Source organism: Colias croceus, chromosome 18 (genome assembly GCF_905220415.1).
Source record: "Colias croceus chromosome 18, ilColCroc2.1".
In the NCBI taxonomy this organism is placed as follows: Eukaryota; Metazoa; Arthropoda; class Insecta; order Lepidoptera; family Pieridae; genus Colias; species Colias croceus.
Window position 1 is genome coordinate 10,073,163 of NC_059554.1, and position 21,965 is coordinate 10,095,127.

Below are 21,965 nucleotides of genomic sequence, written 5' to 3' on the forward strand. Positions count from 1 at the left end.
TTGTGAAGTTTCGTATATCCGAATTCCGAATGTTCGGGTTTCTATTATTCTGTTCGTTTAATAATATTTTATTTGTGTATCGTATTTCGTATTTTTCGTTGTTATTTGTTTGATTTAAAATACATAATACTATAAGTTGTAACAATGCTGAATAATTGCATTTGCAAAATTCGATGAAACGTAACGTACATAGTATAGACCGGGAGATACTGACACAAAATTTCGAGTCATTTGTAACAGGATGGCGGTTCTACAGGGGTCTTAGTACGCAATGACAAAAAGAAAAAAGATGGTGTGAACGCTGGTACCGGTGGCTTAGTCGCGTGGGCGTTAGTCGAACTCGTCGGAAAATAGCGAAAGTCAAACGATTTGTAACAGTATGGCACTTATTTTTCCTGTAAGTTTGAGGATCAACGAATATAAATACAAAATTTCAAAGATCTAGGTGTTGGAAATCTTCACTTATATAAATTAATACTAAATTAATTTTTCAAGTATGACAGCACTTTTTCCCCCTACTAGAAGTATGGCAAATATAATAATGGTCACATTTTATCAAATACTCTCCAAAAATCCAAATGCAATACTGGTACAAAAAGTTTGGCAAAATAAAAAATTTTTGCAGATTTTCGGCGGTATGGCGACCATTTGGAATCGTCCGAAAAGTATGGCATGGCGATTTTCGTAAATGGCTGCACGACGATGGTTACCTGTGCAAAAGTTAGCCTGATACAAATGGCTGAATAATTGTTTTATTTAAATCAACACATTCGCGTCGGTATGGCGGGCTGTAAGTCACACCGGAAAAGTATGGCATGACACTACCGCCTACTTCTTTTTTATGGGCTATCGGTAAATTCTAAAATTTTTGTGTTACAAATCGTTTGACTTTCGCTATTTTTCCGACGAGTTCGACTAACGCCCACGCGACTAAGCCGCCGGTACCAGCGTTCACACCATCGTTTTTCTTTTTGTCATTGCGTACTAAGACCCCTGTAGAACCGCCATCCTGTAAAAATGACTCGAAATTTTGTGTCAGTATCTCCCGGTCTAGTACATACCTATAATAGAGATAATGACGTTGACAATACATAATATTATATTATCTAGATCAATAATAGGTATGTGAATTTATTTAGTACATACAATATGTGAAAAAGATGGATGAATATCCCTTCCTATCCTATACAATCCCTTTAGGAGAGTAAAGTTAAATACAGCAGACTGAGCTACGGAAATAAGAAGAAGCAAAAGCGGATTAGAGGCACTAGGCAGGCAGCGTCGCGGCACGAGATTATACCGCGGGGAATAGTCGCCAAATGTACTTTGTTGTTATACTACACATGTGTATAGCATAATAATTATAGGAAAGGTATTGATCTCGATATAGCATGTTACTTAAATATTTCTGGATTGCTTAAACATTGGGTTGAATAGAGAGAATAATCACTACAATCAGTGACATAGTACAGACCAAAGTCCCTGTCATCTGTGCGTCCCTATGAATGCTTAAATCTTTAAAACTACTACCTACTATAACAATATGTTTATATTAGGGCTGATTATGATTATAAAATAGACATAGTACATAGATCGAAGTAGACATATTAGGTACGTCTCTTTCAGACAACAATGTCGTTTTGTTAAAACTTTAACCTCGATTCAGAAATAAATACAATTCAGTTCGGCATGATTTACATATTCTAAATAGATCCGACTGCCTAGGTCAGACTAGTTAGGGCTTATTTCGGTATGTCTGGATAGGAACGCTAGATAGCCAACCTAAAATAGTTATAAATTGGGTTAAGCCCTAGATCTAATTACCAATAGGTCATGAACTAATATTTGAAACAGTCGCATTGATTTGTGTTGTGTTTAGATTGTGTACTGTTCTAGACAACAATAGAATGATTTACTGTAACATTCGGCATAGTATGGTACGTCTTTTGAACATAATAGATGTAGTTAATTTGTAGGAATAACTTAGGTTTTTTTAATGTTCACACGCAGCAGATTTATTATATGAATAGGTGCATCTTCACAATAATATTAAACGTACTATTAGGTATGTAACATTCCCTTTATTATTCTTCGTGACGCGTCGTAGAGACGAGGATGAACAATGCAGATGAAACAGGACAGCTTGGGTGCGTGTCTCGGCGTTTGATAAAACTGCTCCGTGGTTTATGCATGATTGTTCCGAGAGGAATCATCCCAAAGCACAAAGGGGTATGCGAGTCGGAACCCCTTCGAGCCAGGACTCCGGCCGGCACGTAACCGTCCGACCGGTTACAATACCGACTGACTGACGTTTCAAAGAGAAATGTTAATTCGCATTCTTTGAGCGCACCAAGCTTTTATAAAATATTCCTTTTTTCGAAGAAGCCGTCGTAGATTAGAGCCGGGCCGGGAATGCGGGTCACTCCCGGCTCCAAAGGGTGATTCCACAAAAATGCCATTGTCTCTAGCCTAGCGAACGATGATAACAATATTTTAGAGAATCTTGATTATTTTTTCAGACTCGATTCTGGCGGCCCTTGCGAATCGCCATAACTTTTATATTATTGTTATTTTATCTTACCTAAGAGTGTATTCTGCGAAATTAATTCAGGGTTGGCTTGTTTAATTTTATTAAAATTTTAATAACATTGACTTGGAATATTACAAAAAACCTTGGAATAGACAACATTTTTTGTAGTTCAACTTTTATTAGATAATAAACTTGGAGTAATGTTATATTTTAGTAACTCATATTGTTTTTTTTTAATTTCAATTTGAATAGCACTTTTTATTTCAATTTTACCTCATATTCAAGGACAGTTAGTATTTTTTAATTATGTATTTTGAATAAGTATATTAAATGGTTTATTATTTACTTATATTGAATAATTAAATGAAATAAAGTAGGATAATGTAAACATTCTAATACATCTCAAAGTATAAACATATCGTGTGAAGCGAAACGAGTAAGAAATTATGATAATTTATTGATGTTTTAATGTTAAAATTTACATTTTATTTAATTACATCCATTTAAGAATCGTATAATGATTAGCAACATCCATATGTATAAGATGAGCGACGTTGTTGAAACAGTTTGCAATAATAGTGTGACCTAAAATAGAAAGCAGGCCCATTATACTAATTACGTTGCGATATATTTATGGGTCATTAAATGATATCAATCGTTACATATTCAACATTACGAATTGGTACATTATATGAACTTGTGACATTCTTTCTATTGGTAGTTCTTCATTTTCTATAGCAGTAGAAGTTGAGTAGCCATAAATGTCGAAACACGTTACACTTTATAAAATAGTAGAAAATTTTAGATTTGAATTAAATTTTTAGCAGATCGTATTTTCCGATAAAATAAAAATTTTGAATAGTTTTTAATGAAATACAAGTTCTTGTAAAAAGTATTGTACATTTCCTCTCGTGCCAATTAATCTAAGTAAACGTCATTGTAGATTGTAATTAATTATCCGAAACATTCAAATAATAACATTTCTTATACGCCTGAGTGGAGTAGGCACTAGGCAGCGTAATAAATGACACATTGTTACTGCAATCCTACAAATGGCAGCTTAACTTGGAACGAAACAAACACTAGATTTTAATTAACAGTGTTTTGCATTGTTAAATTCATTAAATCCTATATTTGGTGGGTTTGGCTGTGTCGATACTTAGAGGCACGCAATCAGTGGTCGTAAAAGGGTTTGTTTACGCTTTTGTAATAGCTCAGAAATGGTTAAGCTGCTTATTAGATACTGATAATACTGAATAAGTGATATTTGTCTGGAATATATAATTCGTCACATGTTCCTAAAAGCAAATAGGACAATGTAAAGAATATCTAATCTAAGTATAACAAATACTTACTTGCTTAGTTTTTAACGACTCTACCTTGGGTAGCTTTTAGCAACCTAAGCCATAAGCAGATTATATTTTATGACTACGTATGCGTACCAATGAAATCATTCTTTTTATTGAAATAAGGAATAATTTGTAGCTGATAATATAAAATTCTAGAATCAAACCGATAAATAAACAATTATAATAAATACTTACTTGCAAAATCTTAATAAATGAATATAGATTTAATTTGATGCGAACATTCACTTCACAGACAAATATGTAACTTTCTTTACAATACGATACAATATTCTCTCCTCTCTAATAACTTGACTGTGTAAGTTTTATTATTGTCGTATTTTATAATTTATGTTTCTACTGAATTACATCAACAATACAATAATGTGCTATGGTAGAGACATAACTCTACCGTAGCAAATTAGTTGCAAGTTTTAGACAAGAAGTAAATAAATGAATAAATAACAAGCCAGATTGTTTCACTTTCCCCCTTCCTAATCCCCGCGTCTCCCTTCGCGTGAGAAAATCTTTAAAATTAATCAAACCATAAATTATTCAACTCCATAATACCCAGCGATTATGAGATTTTTTTTTTGTTATTTGTAATTTATTAACAACAACAAAGTGTCTAATCTGAGGATTTTCTCCAATCCTGATGAAAAATTGTTACTAATCAGGTTTTAGACAGATTTCATGATGAATGGATAATTTGTCAATGTTTTGTGGGAAAGCAAATAAGACGTTTTTTTTTTTAATTAAACAATTTTTATTAAATTTTTGACAATTGAAATAAAATACCAATTGAACAACGTTTTCCGAATGCTGAACTGAGAAAAGACAACATTATAATATTATGTAGAGCACGCACGAAACACGTAAATAATTAATTAGTCAAAAATGACCTTTTTGACTAATTAATTATTTTTGCCAATCGTAAACGCAAGTTTCCTTTACTGATAGAAGCTGTCTCCATCTACTATGTATGCCTTTATACATAGTAGATAATTTTACACCAAAACAGGACAACAATAACGTGGAATACATTATAATATGTAATAACACGAGGCTACACAGCCGATTATGCATGGAATAATTAATCGAGCACAAACTCATTAGGTGCGTCCCTCTCCTCCCCTTGCCCTCATCCCCGCTCACTCCCCGCCCTGGCCCTCCGCCCTCAGCCCTCACACTATTGCACATGGTACTGCAACACAAATAGGCACATTTTTAATAATCCTTCATTACACAACTCTAAGCTATTCATTGTATGCACTCGTGAATATGGAGATCTTATTAACGTCGGAACATGCATGTCTCTGTGAAATAAATATACATGTATGGATGTAAAGAAAATGTAATTTGCCTTATATGATAAAAGTTAAATAAACTAAACTTAAACAGTCAACAGCAAAACAAGTTCAGATGAAGGTCTTCATGTGAAATATTTAACTTAAAATATTGTACATTTAATATGCTTAAAAGATTTGTTAATCTTGTATAAAACCATTAAATGTGGAACTGAAATATTATTTCGAAGTAAGAAAGTTATTCTCATTCTTTTAATATTATTGACAACGTTAAGTTGTCGGATTTAATGACGTCAACAACTTCGTAGAACTAAAATATACAATATAATTACTAAAAGACAAATTAAGGCTGTGTCAAATAGAAATTTGCTCACATAAAACCTTATTTATTTAATTACAAATATTTAATATTATTCGCTATTAAATTACTTGTTTAATATCTTATAATATGAAATTTAATTTCTCTTCAAAGTAATGTCATAATATTAAATGCCACAGCCCACATTGGAGCCCTTGTAAATAACTAGCTCAATCTGAGTCATAATATTAGATGTTCCCGGTAATTTCAAACAAACAAACTGTAGGTCAGCTTTGAGCTACCAGTTACCACGCAACGGGAATGAAATGTCAGGGTTTATTGCAATGCTATGTAATTGAACGATACGACGATCAAAGTAATACACACTACATTGCTGCTATAAAGGGTGAGTATATTTTGTTTTCTATACTAATCCAGCTATGTATATCAATATGGGCGTAGATTCTATATGGCCCATATAAGGACACGCAGCCCTGCACGTGTCCCTTATCTCATATAAGGCTACGTTAAGGTATTGAAGTATGATTGGATAGATGTCTTGACCCAGTTGAGTATTAGAAAGAAAACTTTTAAAACCAACAAAGTAACTACCAAAGACCATACACACTACATATTTTGATTATATTTATTACGATAAGAAGTTATTAATATTAGTACGTAAAAGGAACAGCTTCTAATCTTAACACCTCTGCTAAATTTGTTACAGCTCCCTATAGCACTCGAGCTGAGCTTGACCTGAAGCGACTTGGGCTACGGCGTCGAGTGGTGTTCACTATAAATAAGATAAGTTATTTCTTCTTTTTTTAATTGTATAGATATCGCCTAATTTATTATTAATTTCTGTGAATGTAGTGTTCATCTGTAATAGTTGTGCATAATAATGTGTAAATCCTATTGTTACTGTTTTACGTGAATGATACATAATATGTAACAACTGGTGATGAACCTTTTTAATAAATAAAAAAAAAATCTTTAAACATCCAGAATGAGACTTTGTTATAGAAACTAGAAGGGTCCTCAAATTTCTCATGACTTGATTATCTCGATGATTTCATTTTGTAAAAACCGCAATTTATTATCGCAGTATCAAAAATTCTAATTAGGTTACTGATTATAAATTAATAAAAGTTATAGATATGAAAGCTAATTACCATCAATCATTTAGCCAATAAAACTGAAAAGCGGGCTATAATAATATGTCCCCGTCCGATGCCTTACATATTAAATATTAATGATAATAACTGCTTTAAAATTCAAATTTTACTTTCGTTTATCGTGAACCGAGCTGATATCTAAATCACTTCATTAGCAGCGCCGTAAATTTTATTAAAAGCAATTCCAATGAGTTCGTTTCGTCATAATTACTTTTATTATTTCGTGACCCACGCTAATTTGAGCAGAAAAATATGCTATCGTGTATTTTATAGAGAACTATTAACCATTTCATTATAACAATAACGACACAAAATAGGCCGCACAATTTATAGAAAGGTAAGATACTCAACAGGTGGGCTTGAGCAATTGAAACATTAAATAAAACGTAGTTACCTTATAGTTTTGTTCTTTATATTTTCATGTTCAACGATAATTTTACGATTTCATCATCAGCTAAAATAGTTTTTACTAAATGTAATTTAAAATAAATCCTAATGTTTGCATTTTTATATTAGGTTCCTTTGTCACTCAGTTCAAAGCTGCAATTTTTTCAAGACATTAGTAATGAATGATTTGGGATTAATATCATCGTTCCATGAACTAAATCTTGCTTTTTAACCGGTACAAACGCCACAGGCTGATAACATATCAAAGTTCCTTGCCGTCAGCAGATCAATAGAGGCAGTGAGGTGGAATTCCTGGAGTCGTGTGGTTTCCGTCCCACCGGGGCAAGGGGCTGCGCTTTGATCACTGCGACTCAATGCTGTTTGTAATGATAGTTATTCTGTACGATATTGTATTTTACTTGAAAATTAATTGGTATGACATTTTCTCTACACGCAACTATTTCTAGGTATTTGGTAATTATAAAGACGAGCTGTGCTACGGTTTAGAAGAAACAACGAGAAAAAGTGTTTCTATAGCGTATGACGTGTTATTCTGGTACTTAATCTAAAGTATAGATAAATATTTTCAATATTTTTTGAGTGACAAAGTAACAAACGTACTACGATTCATACGTCCATCTTCACAAACTTTCACATGTTTTTAAATTATATTAGGATGATAAATCTAACAGGCTCGATATACATATATATCAAATTTACAATGTAAGTTAATTGGTTTATAAGAAACGTGATGTAGTCAGAAATAATAAAAATTCTCTACATCCATACTTAGTTCTATAAGTATCTATAATATGATAACAAATAGCCTGTTGCATTATTAAAAGACTTTCAGAGAAATAGAGATTTTATTAAAGTGAACTAGAAGATAATGTTCCCTCCCTCCCATTCGTAGAAACTTTATTATTGTCTATTTATGGACAAAGCGACTTCTTTACTTTGTTATGAATTCTGTGAATGACGAAATGGAACTATGTAATAATGTATTTGTTGTTTGTTTTTCCAATACGCATGTTGCGTAGGGCGTACGTACCTATATACCTACGTCATTAAACTTGCACACTCATTCATAAAGTATGCAAATAGAAATGACGAAATATAACAACCCCGTAAAAGCCATATTTTTGCAAATAAATACGTATCAGTTTATTGCGCATTAAATACGAGAATTACATGGAATTACATGGAATCGCGTTATCTTAAAATCAGAGATTTCTCACGGCATCTCGTGGACCGCTTCATCGATTCGACGACCGAAATTATCAAATTATGATCGAGCCGAGAAACAAAATATCGAATTGCGTGTGAAAATCTACAAAATTTAAATAACTTAAATCATTGAACAACTCTGTGGTAACCATTATTGTAAATGACGCGGTTAGACCACGTTTGACACCGGGCGATGCTCGTAAAACTTCATTATTTATTATTGCTTTAATTGTGTTTGAGATTTAGTTCCCTAATCGGTTTAAAGTTCAAGGAATTTTAAATCAATTAAAAAAAACCGTAAACGACTGTTTGAAGATTATTATAATCGAATCTTAGTTTTGATTCAAATAAATTTTGTATTATATTACTGCGGTTTGTTATCTTGAGAATAGTATTAATTTCAACCTCAAACATGTAAATTGTAAGGAAACAATTTTGTATAGGTAACTTAAAATTGGAATAATTCGAGACTGATATAACAATAATCTAAAACTTATAAAATATGTGATATTTATTGACGGAAAACTATATAATACGCTCATAAATATGTTAAACAAAGATCTCGTCGAGGAATCTTATCTGGAATTGTCGGGATTTGGGGACTACACACATTTGTTATTACGTTTATTCAGTTTTATTATTTTGCGCTACGATTTCACACTATTATTAAACAGAGCAGTAATATGTCTTTCGTTATACTATATTACTGTAGTTTGCTTTTCATGATAACAAGATCATCATGATAACAGAATAATTACCATCGGTCGCTAATGCAAATTTTATATTTAATCTGACATCGATCAATTACTGCTTATTGAAATCTTAGTGAGAGGTATCTAGACCAGATTTATACGAACGCAACTGAATAGATTTGTAGAGTCCCAAAATGATAGTATAATAATTGTTCCTCTAAGTTAACATAAATGCAGACATGAAGCGACTGTTAAGACGTAATAATGAAACTTATAACAGCTGTTATACTAGTTTTTCTTCTGATATTTGTAACGGTGTTTGGTTCAGAGCAAATAAGCACCGACTACCACGGCCTGTACGGAATTCCTGAAGCCCAGAGGATAAGGAACCGAGAGAGATTGAGCACTCCTGGTTTTAGGCTTATAGGGGCTGTACCGGTTAATCTTGGAGACTACCCTTATTTCGTAAGTACCTACTTATAACATGATTTTGAAGTCCTTTACAGTCCTGAAAATTATTCCGCTCATAGTTCTAATACGAGAGGATATAAACCAACCAGACCTACCTCTCCTGTAGTTTCAAATATGTATCTACTTACATACCAGTATTAAAATGTATACTACTCTACTAGTTGTAGACATTGACTAAAAATACGATTGAAGTTCATGATCATTCAGAAACTAAATCTAAATGTAATCTAATGAAAAATAAAAAATAAACTTTAAGCCGTTTATAGTATATTTTCATATAGTGAGGTTGTACACATGTTTATAGGCAGGACTGCTAATAAAGCTTTTTAATCTGATTTTTAATCTGAAAGCCCTTTCAGAGACGGACTTGACAGGTGTCAACAGCAAAGTTAACATCAGCTGTTAGATTTTAAAATATAAAATTATTTAAAACTAATTGTATATAGTGCTTAAATAGAAAATATTATTAATTATTAACCATTACATTGATGTACAAGTGAAAATTATTGTGAAACACACCTTCTATGGGATCTACGCAACGTTTAACTTTTTAACGCGGAGGTCAACGTGTCAACGGTTATCCCAATTCAAATATCTTCGATAAACCAGGGGAGTACTAGTTTTATAATTTCATATTTAATTATAAACAACACCTATATTCATTTGTATTACCAACACCGCTCATATTTAATGAGCTACGTCACAATAAATACATTGGCACAAAAGTTACCGTCTCACTTTGCTTGACAAGTTGGAAGCAATTTAGAAGACAAAAACTTATCGCCCCAGACAATATTATTCTTTACTCTTTACTACATCATACCGTTAATCACTTATCAACATTCAGTACTACCATAATAGTATTCAAATATAATTATCTCATACATTTTCTTTCATCTGTTTCAGCAACTACAAAATACAATATGCTGACCCGCAAGGCAGTAGCTAAGGACATGGAGAATAAATTAAAAGCTACACTCCATGATTTGAAAACATCACAATCTTTATGTGAAAAACTCATACAAGAGCGGGATGAAAGTGAATTAGAGATTCAAGAAATAATTAAAAAGAACTCTCTTCTAAAGGCCGAGCTGGCAGAACTACACATGAAATACATTTATAGTGAAGACAAGTGCAAAGCCCTCCAAGACATTGTGGACAGCTTCCAGCAGTGCTCTAGTGACCATGAGATGGCTCTTAGCCGTATCGCTAAGTTGGAATGTAGCCTAATGGAAGTGCAAGAGGACAATCCCAAGCGGCAATGCAACACACCAAGTAGTCTTCATGATGAATTATTTGAATGTGGACAGTTAAGTGGCTCTGTAAACTTTAAAAAAATCAATTTCTCTTCACATAAGAAGTTGAAAAAATACCTTAGATTAAGTAAGTTTATCAAGCGTACCCAATCAATTGTTAGAAAGAGTTCTTTTAAAAATGTAGTTCAATTAGAGAAAGTCAATAAAAATCTGGTTCAAGAGTTAGACAAATATCATAGGGATCTAGAATATTATAAAATCTTGTATGATGTAGAAACAAATGAATTAAAGGAGAAGATAGACTCTTTAAGTCAAATGTTAAATGATGTCAACCAGAAGTATTCTGCTGCCCAAATGCAAATAAACGAGCATATACAACAGGCAGATGACTTAATTAAGTTGAGTAATGAAAATATGGATCGCTTTGAGTCGCTGACCAATAAATATGTATGTCAGTGTTCAAAAAGTGACAATGAGCAAACGTCGCCCCATAAGCTTGACTGCACAGACATACATAGTGTTAAACCCGTGACAACAATTTCAACTAGTAAAACTAAACACCTTTCCGAGCAGGAAATTATTGTGTTGTCAGATAGTATTGGTCAGGGTTTTGGCGCTATGCTCAACAATTTAGGGCTTAAAGTCACTAATATTTGCACTCCTAACAGTTCATTTAATTATATAATCAAATCACTTGATCATTTTAGCTTTAATAAGAATAATATTGTAATTATACTATATGGAGATAGTTTAAATATAAAAAATAAGGATATTGATGTAGGATTTCAAAAAATGTTGGAAATTAGTAGTCAGACTAAATGTAAATTTATGTTGTGTACATTGCCGTACCTACCTGGTTTGACACAAGAACAAAATAGATTAATTCATAATATGAATTTAAAATTGTATAATGTAACAAATCATCATCGTGATGCATTTCTTTACTTTGACATTAATTTGTGTATTAAATCTTTTACTTTGACAAAGAATACAGTGTATCTGCCATCTAGATATAAGCGAGAACTTGCTATGTTAATAGCATATAATATTAACCAGTCTGGTACATGTTTGTTATCAGACCCTGGATCTACTATAATTTTATGTAGTAGTAATAATAATTATATACACCAACCTTGTGTTGACAGAAAATCTAGCCCTAAGCTAGATTTAAACTAGTATATAAGACAACAGCTAAGCAGACTTTTTCTATTGTACATCAAAACATTCAAGGCTTGGCTAGCAAATTATTAGAAATAGAATTATTTTTAAATCATAATAGAATTAAGGTTTTTTGTGTAACAGAACATTGGCTTAAACAATGTCAGTTGGTAATAAATATTGATAATTATACATTAAAAAGTATATACTTCAGGACATATGCTATTCATGGAGGTTCTCTTATTTTTGTACACAATAGTGTAAAATGTAAAGAACGAACTGACATTGTTAGTCTTTCTGTAGAACGGACCATTGAACTGTCCTGTGTTGAACTGGAGCGTTACATTATTGTTTGCGTTTATAGACCCCCTTCCAGTGACTATAATATGTTTGAGACAGTCATGGAAGAAATATTAAAGCGTTTAAGTAGGAGTAAAAAAAAAGTTATAGTATGTGGTGATTTTAATATTGATATACTTTTACAAACACAAACGGCTACACGAATTGTTAATTTGTTTCAGTCATTTAATCTGTATAAACTTTTTAATGAACCCACACGAATTACACCTACTTCTGCAACCTGTATTGATAATATATACTGCGACTGCTTCTGTTTAGAGAAAAATATTCTCAATACACTCACTTCGGATCACTGTGGCCAGAAAGTAGTTTTTGAATGGGATTGCTTACCTGAATTTAAAAGAATTAATGTTAGGCCTATAAGTAAAAAAGGCATTAATAAATTTAGAGATAATATTAATAAAAACCTGCCCGTACTGAATGATCAATCCTGTAATAATAATCCTTGTGAAATGTTTAAAAATCTTTTCAATTTAGTTCATAATGAATTTGAAAAAATATTTAAAGTTAAATCTTTAAATATTACCAAGGATTTACCATTTAGTAAATGGGCGACACCTAGCATACATAGGTGTAGGATCGTTCTTTATGAGTTATATGGTATGAAGCAATATAATAAAGACCCATCTTTTCTTAGTTATGTTAGAAATTACTCAAAAACTTTTAAAATTGTTTGTTTTACTGCGAAGCGATTGTATATCAGAGATAAAATACGCGAATCGGATAATAAAGTTAAAACAGTTTGGTCTATTATTAATGGTGAAATGGGTAAAAGCAAATCAAGTAATACTATAAAACTTGTAAATAATGACAGGGTTATTGACAAAAGTGCTGATGTTGCTCTTGCTTTTGAAGAATTCTTCAGTAGTGTCCCTGTTACTATTACTAATAGTTTAAATTCGTCTTCAGCACTTGCAGAAACCTTTTTGAGGGACCATGTTGCGGGGTGCAGTACATTATTTGAATTACGACACGTAACTGCTAGTGATATTGTTACTGCCTTTAAGACGCTTAATCTAAAAAATACTTGTGATCTTTGGGGAATGTCCGTAAATTTAGTTAATAATATCATAGAAAATATTGCGAAAAATTTAGCTTTTATATTTAATAAGTGTTGTGACTATGGTACATTTCCTAATTTACTAAAGCTTAGTAAAGTTATACCTCTATTTAAGAAGGGCGATCAAGAAGACTGTAACAATTATAGACCTATCTCTATTTTACCAACATTAAGTAAGGTATTCGAGAAGTTAATATTAAACCAACTGAGTTGTCATTTTGCATCTAATGATTTACTGCACACCAAACAGTTTGGTTTCACAAAGGGGCGCTCAACCACAGATGCTGGGGTTGCACTTCTAACACATATATATAAAGCATGGGAAAACTCAAAAAATGCTCTGGGGATATTTTGTGACCTCTCCAAGGCATTTGACTGCGTTGAACATTGTACTTTGTTACGTAAACTTAATCACTATGGAATTAAAGGAAAAGCACAGAACCTCATAGCGTCATACCTGCATGATAGGATACAGACTGTAGTTGTTAATGGAGAACGTTCTAGCGGTGCGTCAATTAACATTGGTGTTCCACAGGGGTCAATTTTAGGTCCCTTCTTGTTCTTGGTATATATCAATGATCTTCCCTATTATTTGCAGGATAGGTGTGAAATAGTTCTGTTTGCAGATGATACCTCATTAATTTTTAATGTGGATAGGCATGACCCAAATGTTGACGAAGTGAACAGTGCTCTTTTACACATATCTGAATGGTTTAATGCCAATAATTTATTATTAAATGCCAAAAAAACCACTTGTGTTGAATTTCTACTTCCTAACGTAAAAAAGTTGAACAGAGATATTACCTTGAACGGGGAGGTATTGCATCCTACTGAGTCTACTGTATTTCTAGGGTTAACATTGGACGAGAAACTACAGTGGGGAGCCCATGTCAACACCGCTGCAGGTAAGCTCAGTTCAGCTGCATATGCAGTCCGAAAAATAAGGCAACTCACCGATGAAGATACGGCTAGACTGGTTTATTTCAGCTACTTTCATAGCATTATGTCCTATGGAATTCTACTGTGGGGCAGGGCTGCAGATTTAGAAACTATATTTATCTTACAGAAAAGAGCCATTCGCTCTATATATAATTTACGTGCTCGGGATTCACTAAGAGATCATTTTAAGAATACTGGTATCCTTACTGTACCATCACAGTATATATTTAATAATATTTTGCATGTACACAAAAGCTCCGACTTACACACAAGAGTAGGAGATAGACACGATTATGGCACAAGGAACAGGAATAGAATTGAAATGCCATTTTTCCGATTAGCTAAAGTTAAAAATTCATTTATGGGTCAAGGTATACGCTTTTACAATAGAATTCCTCACAATATTAAAGAGTTTAGTAGTTCTAAATTTAAAACTTATATAAAAAATGTATTAGTTCAGAGAGCGTACTACAGTATTCAGGAATATATGGACGATAAAAACCCATGGAGGGTTGTCGCGTAAAAACCACAAGACAGTTCATTGGCATATTATGTAGTTAGATATAAGTTTCATATATTGTAATATTTACATGATTTTAAAAGAGCAACTATGGAGTTTCTTGCCGATTCTTCTCCATAGATCACTGCTTTCCGAATCGGTGGTAAATGTTAAAATAATTATGTAATGACGATTCGAAAGTGCTACTAAATAGTAGTCTAATTGAATAAATGAATGTTTGAGTTTGAGTTTGAGTTTGAGTTTGAGTTTGACAAACGGCGCCACATCAGTATGCGGCTCGTCGCTCCTCTCGCACAGCAAGCTGGTGACGGCGGCGCACTGCTGGCGCACGGAGCAGCACCAGGCGCAGCAGCTCACCGTGGTGTTGGCCTCCACGCGCCTGTACTCCGGCGGCACCCGCCTCACCACCACAAGCGTGGAAGTCCACGCCAACTACGTGCCCAGCAGTCTTAGCTATGACATCGCGCTGATCACCATTAACAGAGTTCAATTTACCAGTAAGTGGATTGCATTAATAATAAGTTCGTAATCATTGTTTTATGCTAATAAAATATTCGATTAGCCAATTAAATGAAACTCGCGCTATTGAATTGTCAAACACGAGTAAATTATTGAAGGTTAGAATTAACTGTTGCTTCTGAACATTACAACAATCTACAATCACGCAGTTTGTATTGTTTAGTAAATCGCTATTTGTTTAACGTTTGTAAAACTGATATATTTGCATAGTTTATCGTTTATGCTCTACATGTAGTTATATGAAATATTGATTAATTTATCCTGCGCGGCGCGGCGGCTTGATTTCTGTATCGGATGTACTTAAATCTACTTTCATACAAGTTTGTTACAGTAATTTTTGTTCTATAATTATTTCCTTTCACTATGAGTTCAACTCAATTTTATTTACCAAAGTGAACCTTTACCAGGCAACATTCAGCCAATAGCGCTGGCGACCGGCGATCAAGATTACGTAGGCACGTGGGCGAGGGCGGCTGGCTTCGGGAAGACAAGCGACTGTGAGTCCGACTATTTGCAATTACTAGACCCCTTAGAGAATATTGTAATGCTAGCAAAGATTTTAAATTAAATATTTTAAAGATTGAAGTTTAAAATTATAGTAGCTTCAACAATGATTGAAATGCATACGTCGAAACGTGTATAGAGTCATAGGTTTATTATCTTTATAATATGATCGGGTAAAGGTAAACACATGTGCATAATATTTATCTTTTCATTTACGACAACGCGGCGTGTTTAATGTTTATTTTCTTTATTACACGAGCGTAATAATGTGTTTGAAAGTTTGCTTTTACATACATGAAACATATTTTTTCAAATGCAGTCATTATCATTAATTATTATTATTAAATATATTTTTTACGGCTCTATAAATTACCTAACCTAATGAATATAAATCTCTATCGAATGTTAAATCGCGAAGAACTTTAATGATATAAGTTTATCGCATTGCAAAGTATCAAAAATTTACGCTTTGCAATTATTTTGTAAAAGAGCGACCAATTTATGGACACGACCTAATACAAACTTGAGTTTATGTATATGCTTGTTCCTGTATTAAGCAGGATATTCCTGTCATATTATAAAACATTAACAAATGTTTTCCTTTTTACATTAAACGTGTATTAGTGTGTTTAATATTGAGAGTCAAACTTATTGTGTCCTAGGTTCAATTCCCACTGGTTATAAAGCAAGGGTTCGTTTATATTGCAAGCTACCTATAACACATTTATTATTCCTTAACCAACATGTCTACGTCCTCGTGGAGTATGTTCAAGAGCTTACTCCACGAGCTCATCAACCACCTCTACTTATAGCGCAGCAGTACATAGCCCGCAGCAGCTACCTGGGCCACGTGTCGCTGCGGGTGATCAGCAACGCGGAGTGCCTGCGGACCTTCGCACCGCGCTTCGTGCTGTCCACCACGCTGTGTACCAGTGGTACTGAAGGGCTTGGCACCTGCGCCGGGGATTCTGGTGGACCGCTTGTTATTGGCAGCAAGGGAAATGCTACTCTGGTATGACTTTAATAGAACAGTCTAGTTGACATGGCTTGTCAGGGGGGACAGCTAAATCAATGAGCTGTTACTCAAAGTTGGTGTAATTTCAGGCAGTATTAAAATTTACCCAACGACGTCATGGTTTACCATTCTAACGTACTCATCATTAATTCTACAACACAAGGCGTGAGAAATGCATACAAATCTGTTAAATTTCACAAACATTATTGGATAGAGCATAGTCGCTACAATGTGATAATACTGCTAGCTGTGATAATAATGTATTAAACGGTTACACGATGTAGCAATAGTTAATAGTTTCAAGAGAATATCGTAAGCTAATAGAATTATAATTATTGATTTAAATAAAAACAGGCATTGAAGTAAAATAAGAACATATTTTCAGATCGGCATAACGTCGTTCGGGTCGGTGCGCGGCTGCGAGCTGAAGCTCCCGTCCGGCTTCTCCAGAATTACCGCTTTCTACTCCTGGATACAGAACCGCTTGTGATTCCCAATGTGCCTGAAATCAATCACTAGTTACGGCCCATCTATACTTTCGTCGCTCAATTTTAGCTTATTTTTATTTTATTTTTTATTTACAAGTTTCCTTAAAATAAATAGTTACAAACCATTACGTCTCTTTATTTCAACCTTATTTTAAGAGCCTCTTATTTACCACTTAGCAAGTTAGTGCCGAAACCACATATTATCTTATTATTGTAGGTTTTCGAGATACGGAATACTTTTCTAAACGTAACAGTATTTCCTAGTAATGTATTACATAAACATAAAGCAAAGAGCGGCCATTGATAAGACGTGCTCTAACACACAAGGCACACAGTGACACAAATAATTGTCCCAGTCTGCATTAGCGTCAGTTCCCCCGTCCACACGCGGTGCGCACTCCAAAGGAATGCTTTCACACATGCCGAGTGACAACTCATGTTGCCCTCATACCAGCATTTATACGATATACCGACTAATGCATGAAACGCGGCGTTTATGACGCTTCTGTTATATTATATAGCTATTAAAGACATTATGAAAAACATTCTGACATGTAATCTTCTTCTAATATATAAAAATCAATGCCACTTTTCGTTGTAATTCCATAACTCGAGAACGGCTGAACCGATTTCGATAATTCTTTTTTTATTATATTCCTTGAAGTACGAGGATGGTTCTTATGTAGAGAAAACGTTAATATGTACCACGGGCGAAGCCGGGGCGGACCGCTAGTTATATATAAAAATGAATCGCAAAATGTGTTGGTAAGCGCATAACTCAAGAACGGCTGAACTGATTTCGATAATTCTTTTTTTATTATATTCCTTGAAGTACGAAGATGGTTCTTATGTAGAGAAAACGTGAATATGTACCACGGGCGAAGCCGGGGCGGACCGCTAGTACACAATAAAAGGATTAATAGGAATTCTAACTATAAATATAGTAAGAGGTAAAATTACACTCAAGGACATGAAAATTTATGATCGTTAAATTTTTATTATCAGGCAAAAATAATACTTCTTTTTTTATTAGTTTTTAAGGTCACTGTACTGTGTAAATTGATAAGCATTTCATGTTGCATCATTCTTATTCTAGACGTCATTTTAATATTAGAACAATCTGATAGAGCATGAAACTTTAAAATTGATACAATCAGTGTATTTTTTGTCGATGCAATTATAATTTTTGTCAACCGTCATGTGTCAGCTAGGACCGACTAATCGCGTATCATATCGGGCTGAGTTTGACGGCCGATAGCATCACCGCGGGAGACGCATACGTGCACCGTGCAGCCGCCTAACTCACTCGATAATTTAGCACGCGCAACGTGAATCCGACTCTATCCTCTGCCGCGCTAGGTAGATATCCAATCGACGCCACTCTCGTAATGATGTATGAAGGATTTTCCAGCGACAAGACTACAAAATTGACAGATAGGCGCTAAATCGACGCCGTTGGTAAAACGTACAAGTAATGGAACATCGAGTGGGATATAACGACGTCGCCGTCAATATAAAGTTTTAGCGCATCGATAAGAGGTTCGTTTGGCGTCGGAGAGCTGTTTATGGCCAAAACTGGCCCACCGCGTACGTTATTAACATACATACGAGAGGCCTTCGGCGAATTCCTTGAAGTGGCTTGAATAATAAAATATTAGAACTAGCGGCCACCCGGCCTTTGCGGAGCCGAGAATGCTTTTATTATTCATTAGTTTTAAAGACGAAAATATTTACATCTCGCTCAGCGGGGTGGAAATTCAGAAGTGCGCCGTAAATAAGCTATCGCGTACTTAACTTTTATGTGCGCTATAAACATAGTCTACATTTCATAGTTATTAATGTTACTCGAAAACATGTCATCAATCAGAATAATATTATGTTTTGAAGAAACATTTATTCGATGAGCGTAACGATTAGTTTTACTATTGTTTTATACATTTTAGTTTAATATTTTCCCAATGTTTACGTAACGGCGAACACTTATATATTGCGCACGATGTAGGCCCCATGTTGCTTGGCCAGCTGTCACATTTCCCATAAGCTGTACTATACTGTGTGGTACTGTGGAACATATCGCAGATAAATCACACACAATAAATCATAAACGTCAGGTCAAGGGGTAGCTCGAGACGGATCGCTCCCACAGCTCTCGCTCAGACAGAAACCTGGAGAAACATAACTATATGTTATGGTAGTCGTATGTACTTAACTTAGTAAGTAGTAAAGTGTTTATTGTATTACAGCAATAGGATGTGTAGGAGGAAAGAGCATGCTTTTAGCGGTTATTATTGAATTATTATTTGCTATCGTTAAGTTTATATTAGAAAAAACATAATCTTATATGTACAACAGGAATAAATTATTATCATTTAAAGATTTGTATTATACGCGTTATATATATGTTTACGCATGTAGAAAATAGAGTTGGCAGTTATACAATAAATAATACACATGACAATAAATAATCAGTACTTTGTATAACATTCTGTCACGTGTATATAACTTTCAGAGACAGACAGAACATCTACGTATAGAGGTAAATGACGTAGCACGTTCAATAGCCACGAATTCAGTACAATAATTCAAGAAATTCAAAGCCGATACGTAGTATCTGCGTCGCCTCGATAGAGCATGAATAACTTCGCCCGTACCTACACTTAGCATAACCGAGGCATTATCGTCTCCTGAATGGACTCCAATTTCACGCCGCGATTCGTGTCAAGGAATCGTGTACTGGAGATGGCGTGCGGGGGGAGGAGTAGGGGGGGGGGGCTTAGAACTAGCCTCGCTACACCTCCTGTATAGTATTTCTGATTTCACGGACTGTGAGAATTGCATTGCGTGTATGTTATGTGAATTGTGAGGAAATTGTGATTTGTTTCATGAACTTCACTTTGCATGACATGCGTGTACTCGTGTACTATTTGTGTGTACACATTTGAACTCGCTGGTCGGTGTATGCCTTATGAGTTGTATAATTATAGTTCACTATAATTATTATAAGTTATAAGAAGTATGTTAATGGTACGTATAATTTAGTAACAGCTATAACAACATTAGGTAACTGTTCCACACAACTGTTATAGAGAGTGCGCCAAACGTGCTAATGTCCCGAGGTCCGGGTATAATTGGTCGGCGCGCTGTGCCCAAATTGGGCTCGCTCTGCCAACTCACAACTTTACCAGGAATACGAAATAGGCTTAAAGAATTCGGCTTGTCACAGTTTAATGGATATGGCTTTGTTCGGCATAAAATTTAATGACATAAATGATAAACGGTAGGGCAAACCAAATTATACAGATATTAATTTAAAATATTCCGTGCTGTGGTGCTAACGACAAAAACAATTGATTGCTTATAAATTTTTCATATTCTAGTGAACCATATTCGTATATAATTATACAATCCTGTGATATAGTACATAACAACAATTATACAACTATAACTTTATGAACACGAAGTGACGTGACGCGCCTCTCCTACTACTTTTCCCCCGAACTCTACGTCAGAGGAAAACACGACATTCCATAAAGTTCCCAGAAACATTTAACAGTTGACATCACTCAACCAGATTTCCAAACTGCCAATTTTTTTTCGTTCGTCGATGATCGATACCTTCCTTTAGATTCTTGCAATCGGACGGTAAAATTAATGAAGTTTGTTATTTTGGTTTTAAATCAGCGTGAATTGCAATTTTGACGCGCCAAATAAAATTGTATAGTATGAAATAAAAGTTCGTAAAAAACACTTATTAAGGTTATGAATACGAACAATATAAAAATATTTTTTTACGTTTTATTGTTATTATATTATTATGGGCCGATTTTTCAATGCTTGGATAAAACTTATCCGTCCAATAAAGTATAAAACTCCCATTTTAAACACGATAATATTAAAATGTCACGTAAACTGTCAAATACGGGCAATTAGAATACGTTTTTAAAATGGGAGTTTTATACATTATTCGACGAATAAGTTTTATCCAAGCATTGAAAAATCGGCTCTTAGTCGTAATTTAATAAATTTTGGCGCGCTGTCAGTTGTAAATAAAAGTTGACGACGCACCTTCGCGGAAGTGAAGACAATATTGCACATTACGCGGTTCGTCTTCGAGCCCAGAAATCGCTCGCCAGTCGCCATAACGCTATAATGGCCTCGTTAAATGAAAATACTCTCAATAGCGCAGTATACAATATCGTACCTAAATGAAAAGTTGCCAACTCTTTCGGGGCTGTGGAATGGCTTTGAAACTAAATTGCAATGTTTTTGTGCACAGAAACCTGAACACGTAAATCTGTTAATTTTACTGCGGAAAAGTTCTCTGTCGGTTGCGGAATAGTTGGTTATTCGTTTTCAAGTTTCCTATTAATATATAACAGGCTGTCGTTTTGTATAGGAAATATTCTACTGCAAATGTTTACATTATTAATTGTTTCCGAAACATTGAAAAGTACATTTTCATTGGAGCGTTTTTATTGCAAAAACTTATCAGATTACAACATTTTTATTTTTGTATAATCTTTAGTTTGAAATATTCAAAGAATAGTTTCGACATATTTATTGAATAAAAAGTAGAAACACTGTCGGTAAATCAACGGCACAATAGGTTTGAATGCGCGACGGAACGGTGTCAGCGTTTTGTGTGTTTTTGTGTGTCTGCCACAGCCCACAGACGTGAGCTAGATTCGCACAAAGACTTGTCAATACCTAACG

At 34.2% G+C, this 21,965-nt stretch overlaps 1 protein-coding gene across 1 annotated transcript; it reads left to right on the forward strand.

The window, feature by feature from the left end:
- The first annotated feature begins 8,827 nt into the window (after positions 1 to 8,827).
- Positions 8,828 to 17,330, forward strand: LOC123699568 (collagenase-like). Its single transcript, XM_045646545.1, has 6 exons — positions 8,828 to 9,427; positions 9,738 to 9,756; positions 14,975 to 15,223; positions 15,653 to 15,742; positions 16,562 to 16,761; positions 17,150 to 17,330. The coding sequence occupies exons 1-6, from the start codon at positions 9,227 to 9,229 to the stop codon at positions 17,252 to 17,254; spliced, it is 864 nt and encodes a 287-aa protein (XP_045502501.1). The 5' UTR covers positions 8,828 to 9,226; the 3' UTR covers positions 17,255 to 17,330.
- The last annotated feature ends 4,635 nt before the right edge of the window (positions 17,331 to 21,965 follow it).

Bases quoted from the DNA above. Each gene is read 5' to 3' on its own strand.
- LOC123699568 (XM_045646545.1), top strand. From the start codon at position 9,227: ATGAAACTTATAACAGCTGTTATACTAGTTTTTCTTCTGATATTTGTA. The intron at 15,224-15,652 runs GTAAGTGGATTG...AACCTTTACCAG, and splicing joins TAACAGAGTTCAATTTACCA to GCAACATTCAGCCAATAGCG. The intron at 15,743-16,561 runs GTGAGTCCGACT...CTCTACTTATAG, and splicing joins CTTCGGGAAGACAAGCGACT to CGCAGCAGTACATAGCCCGC.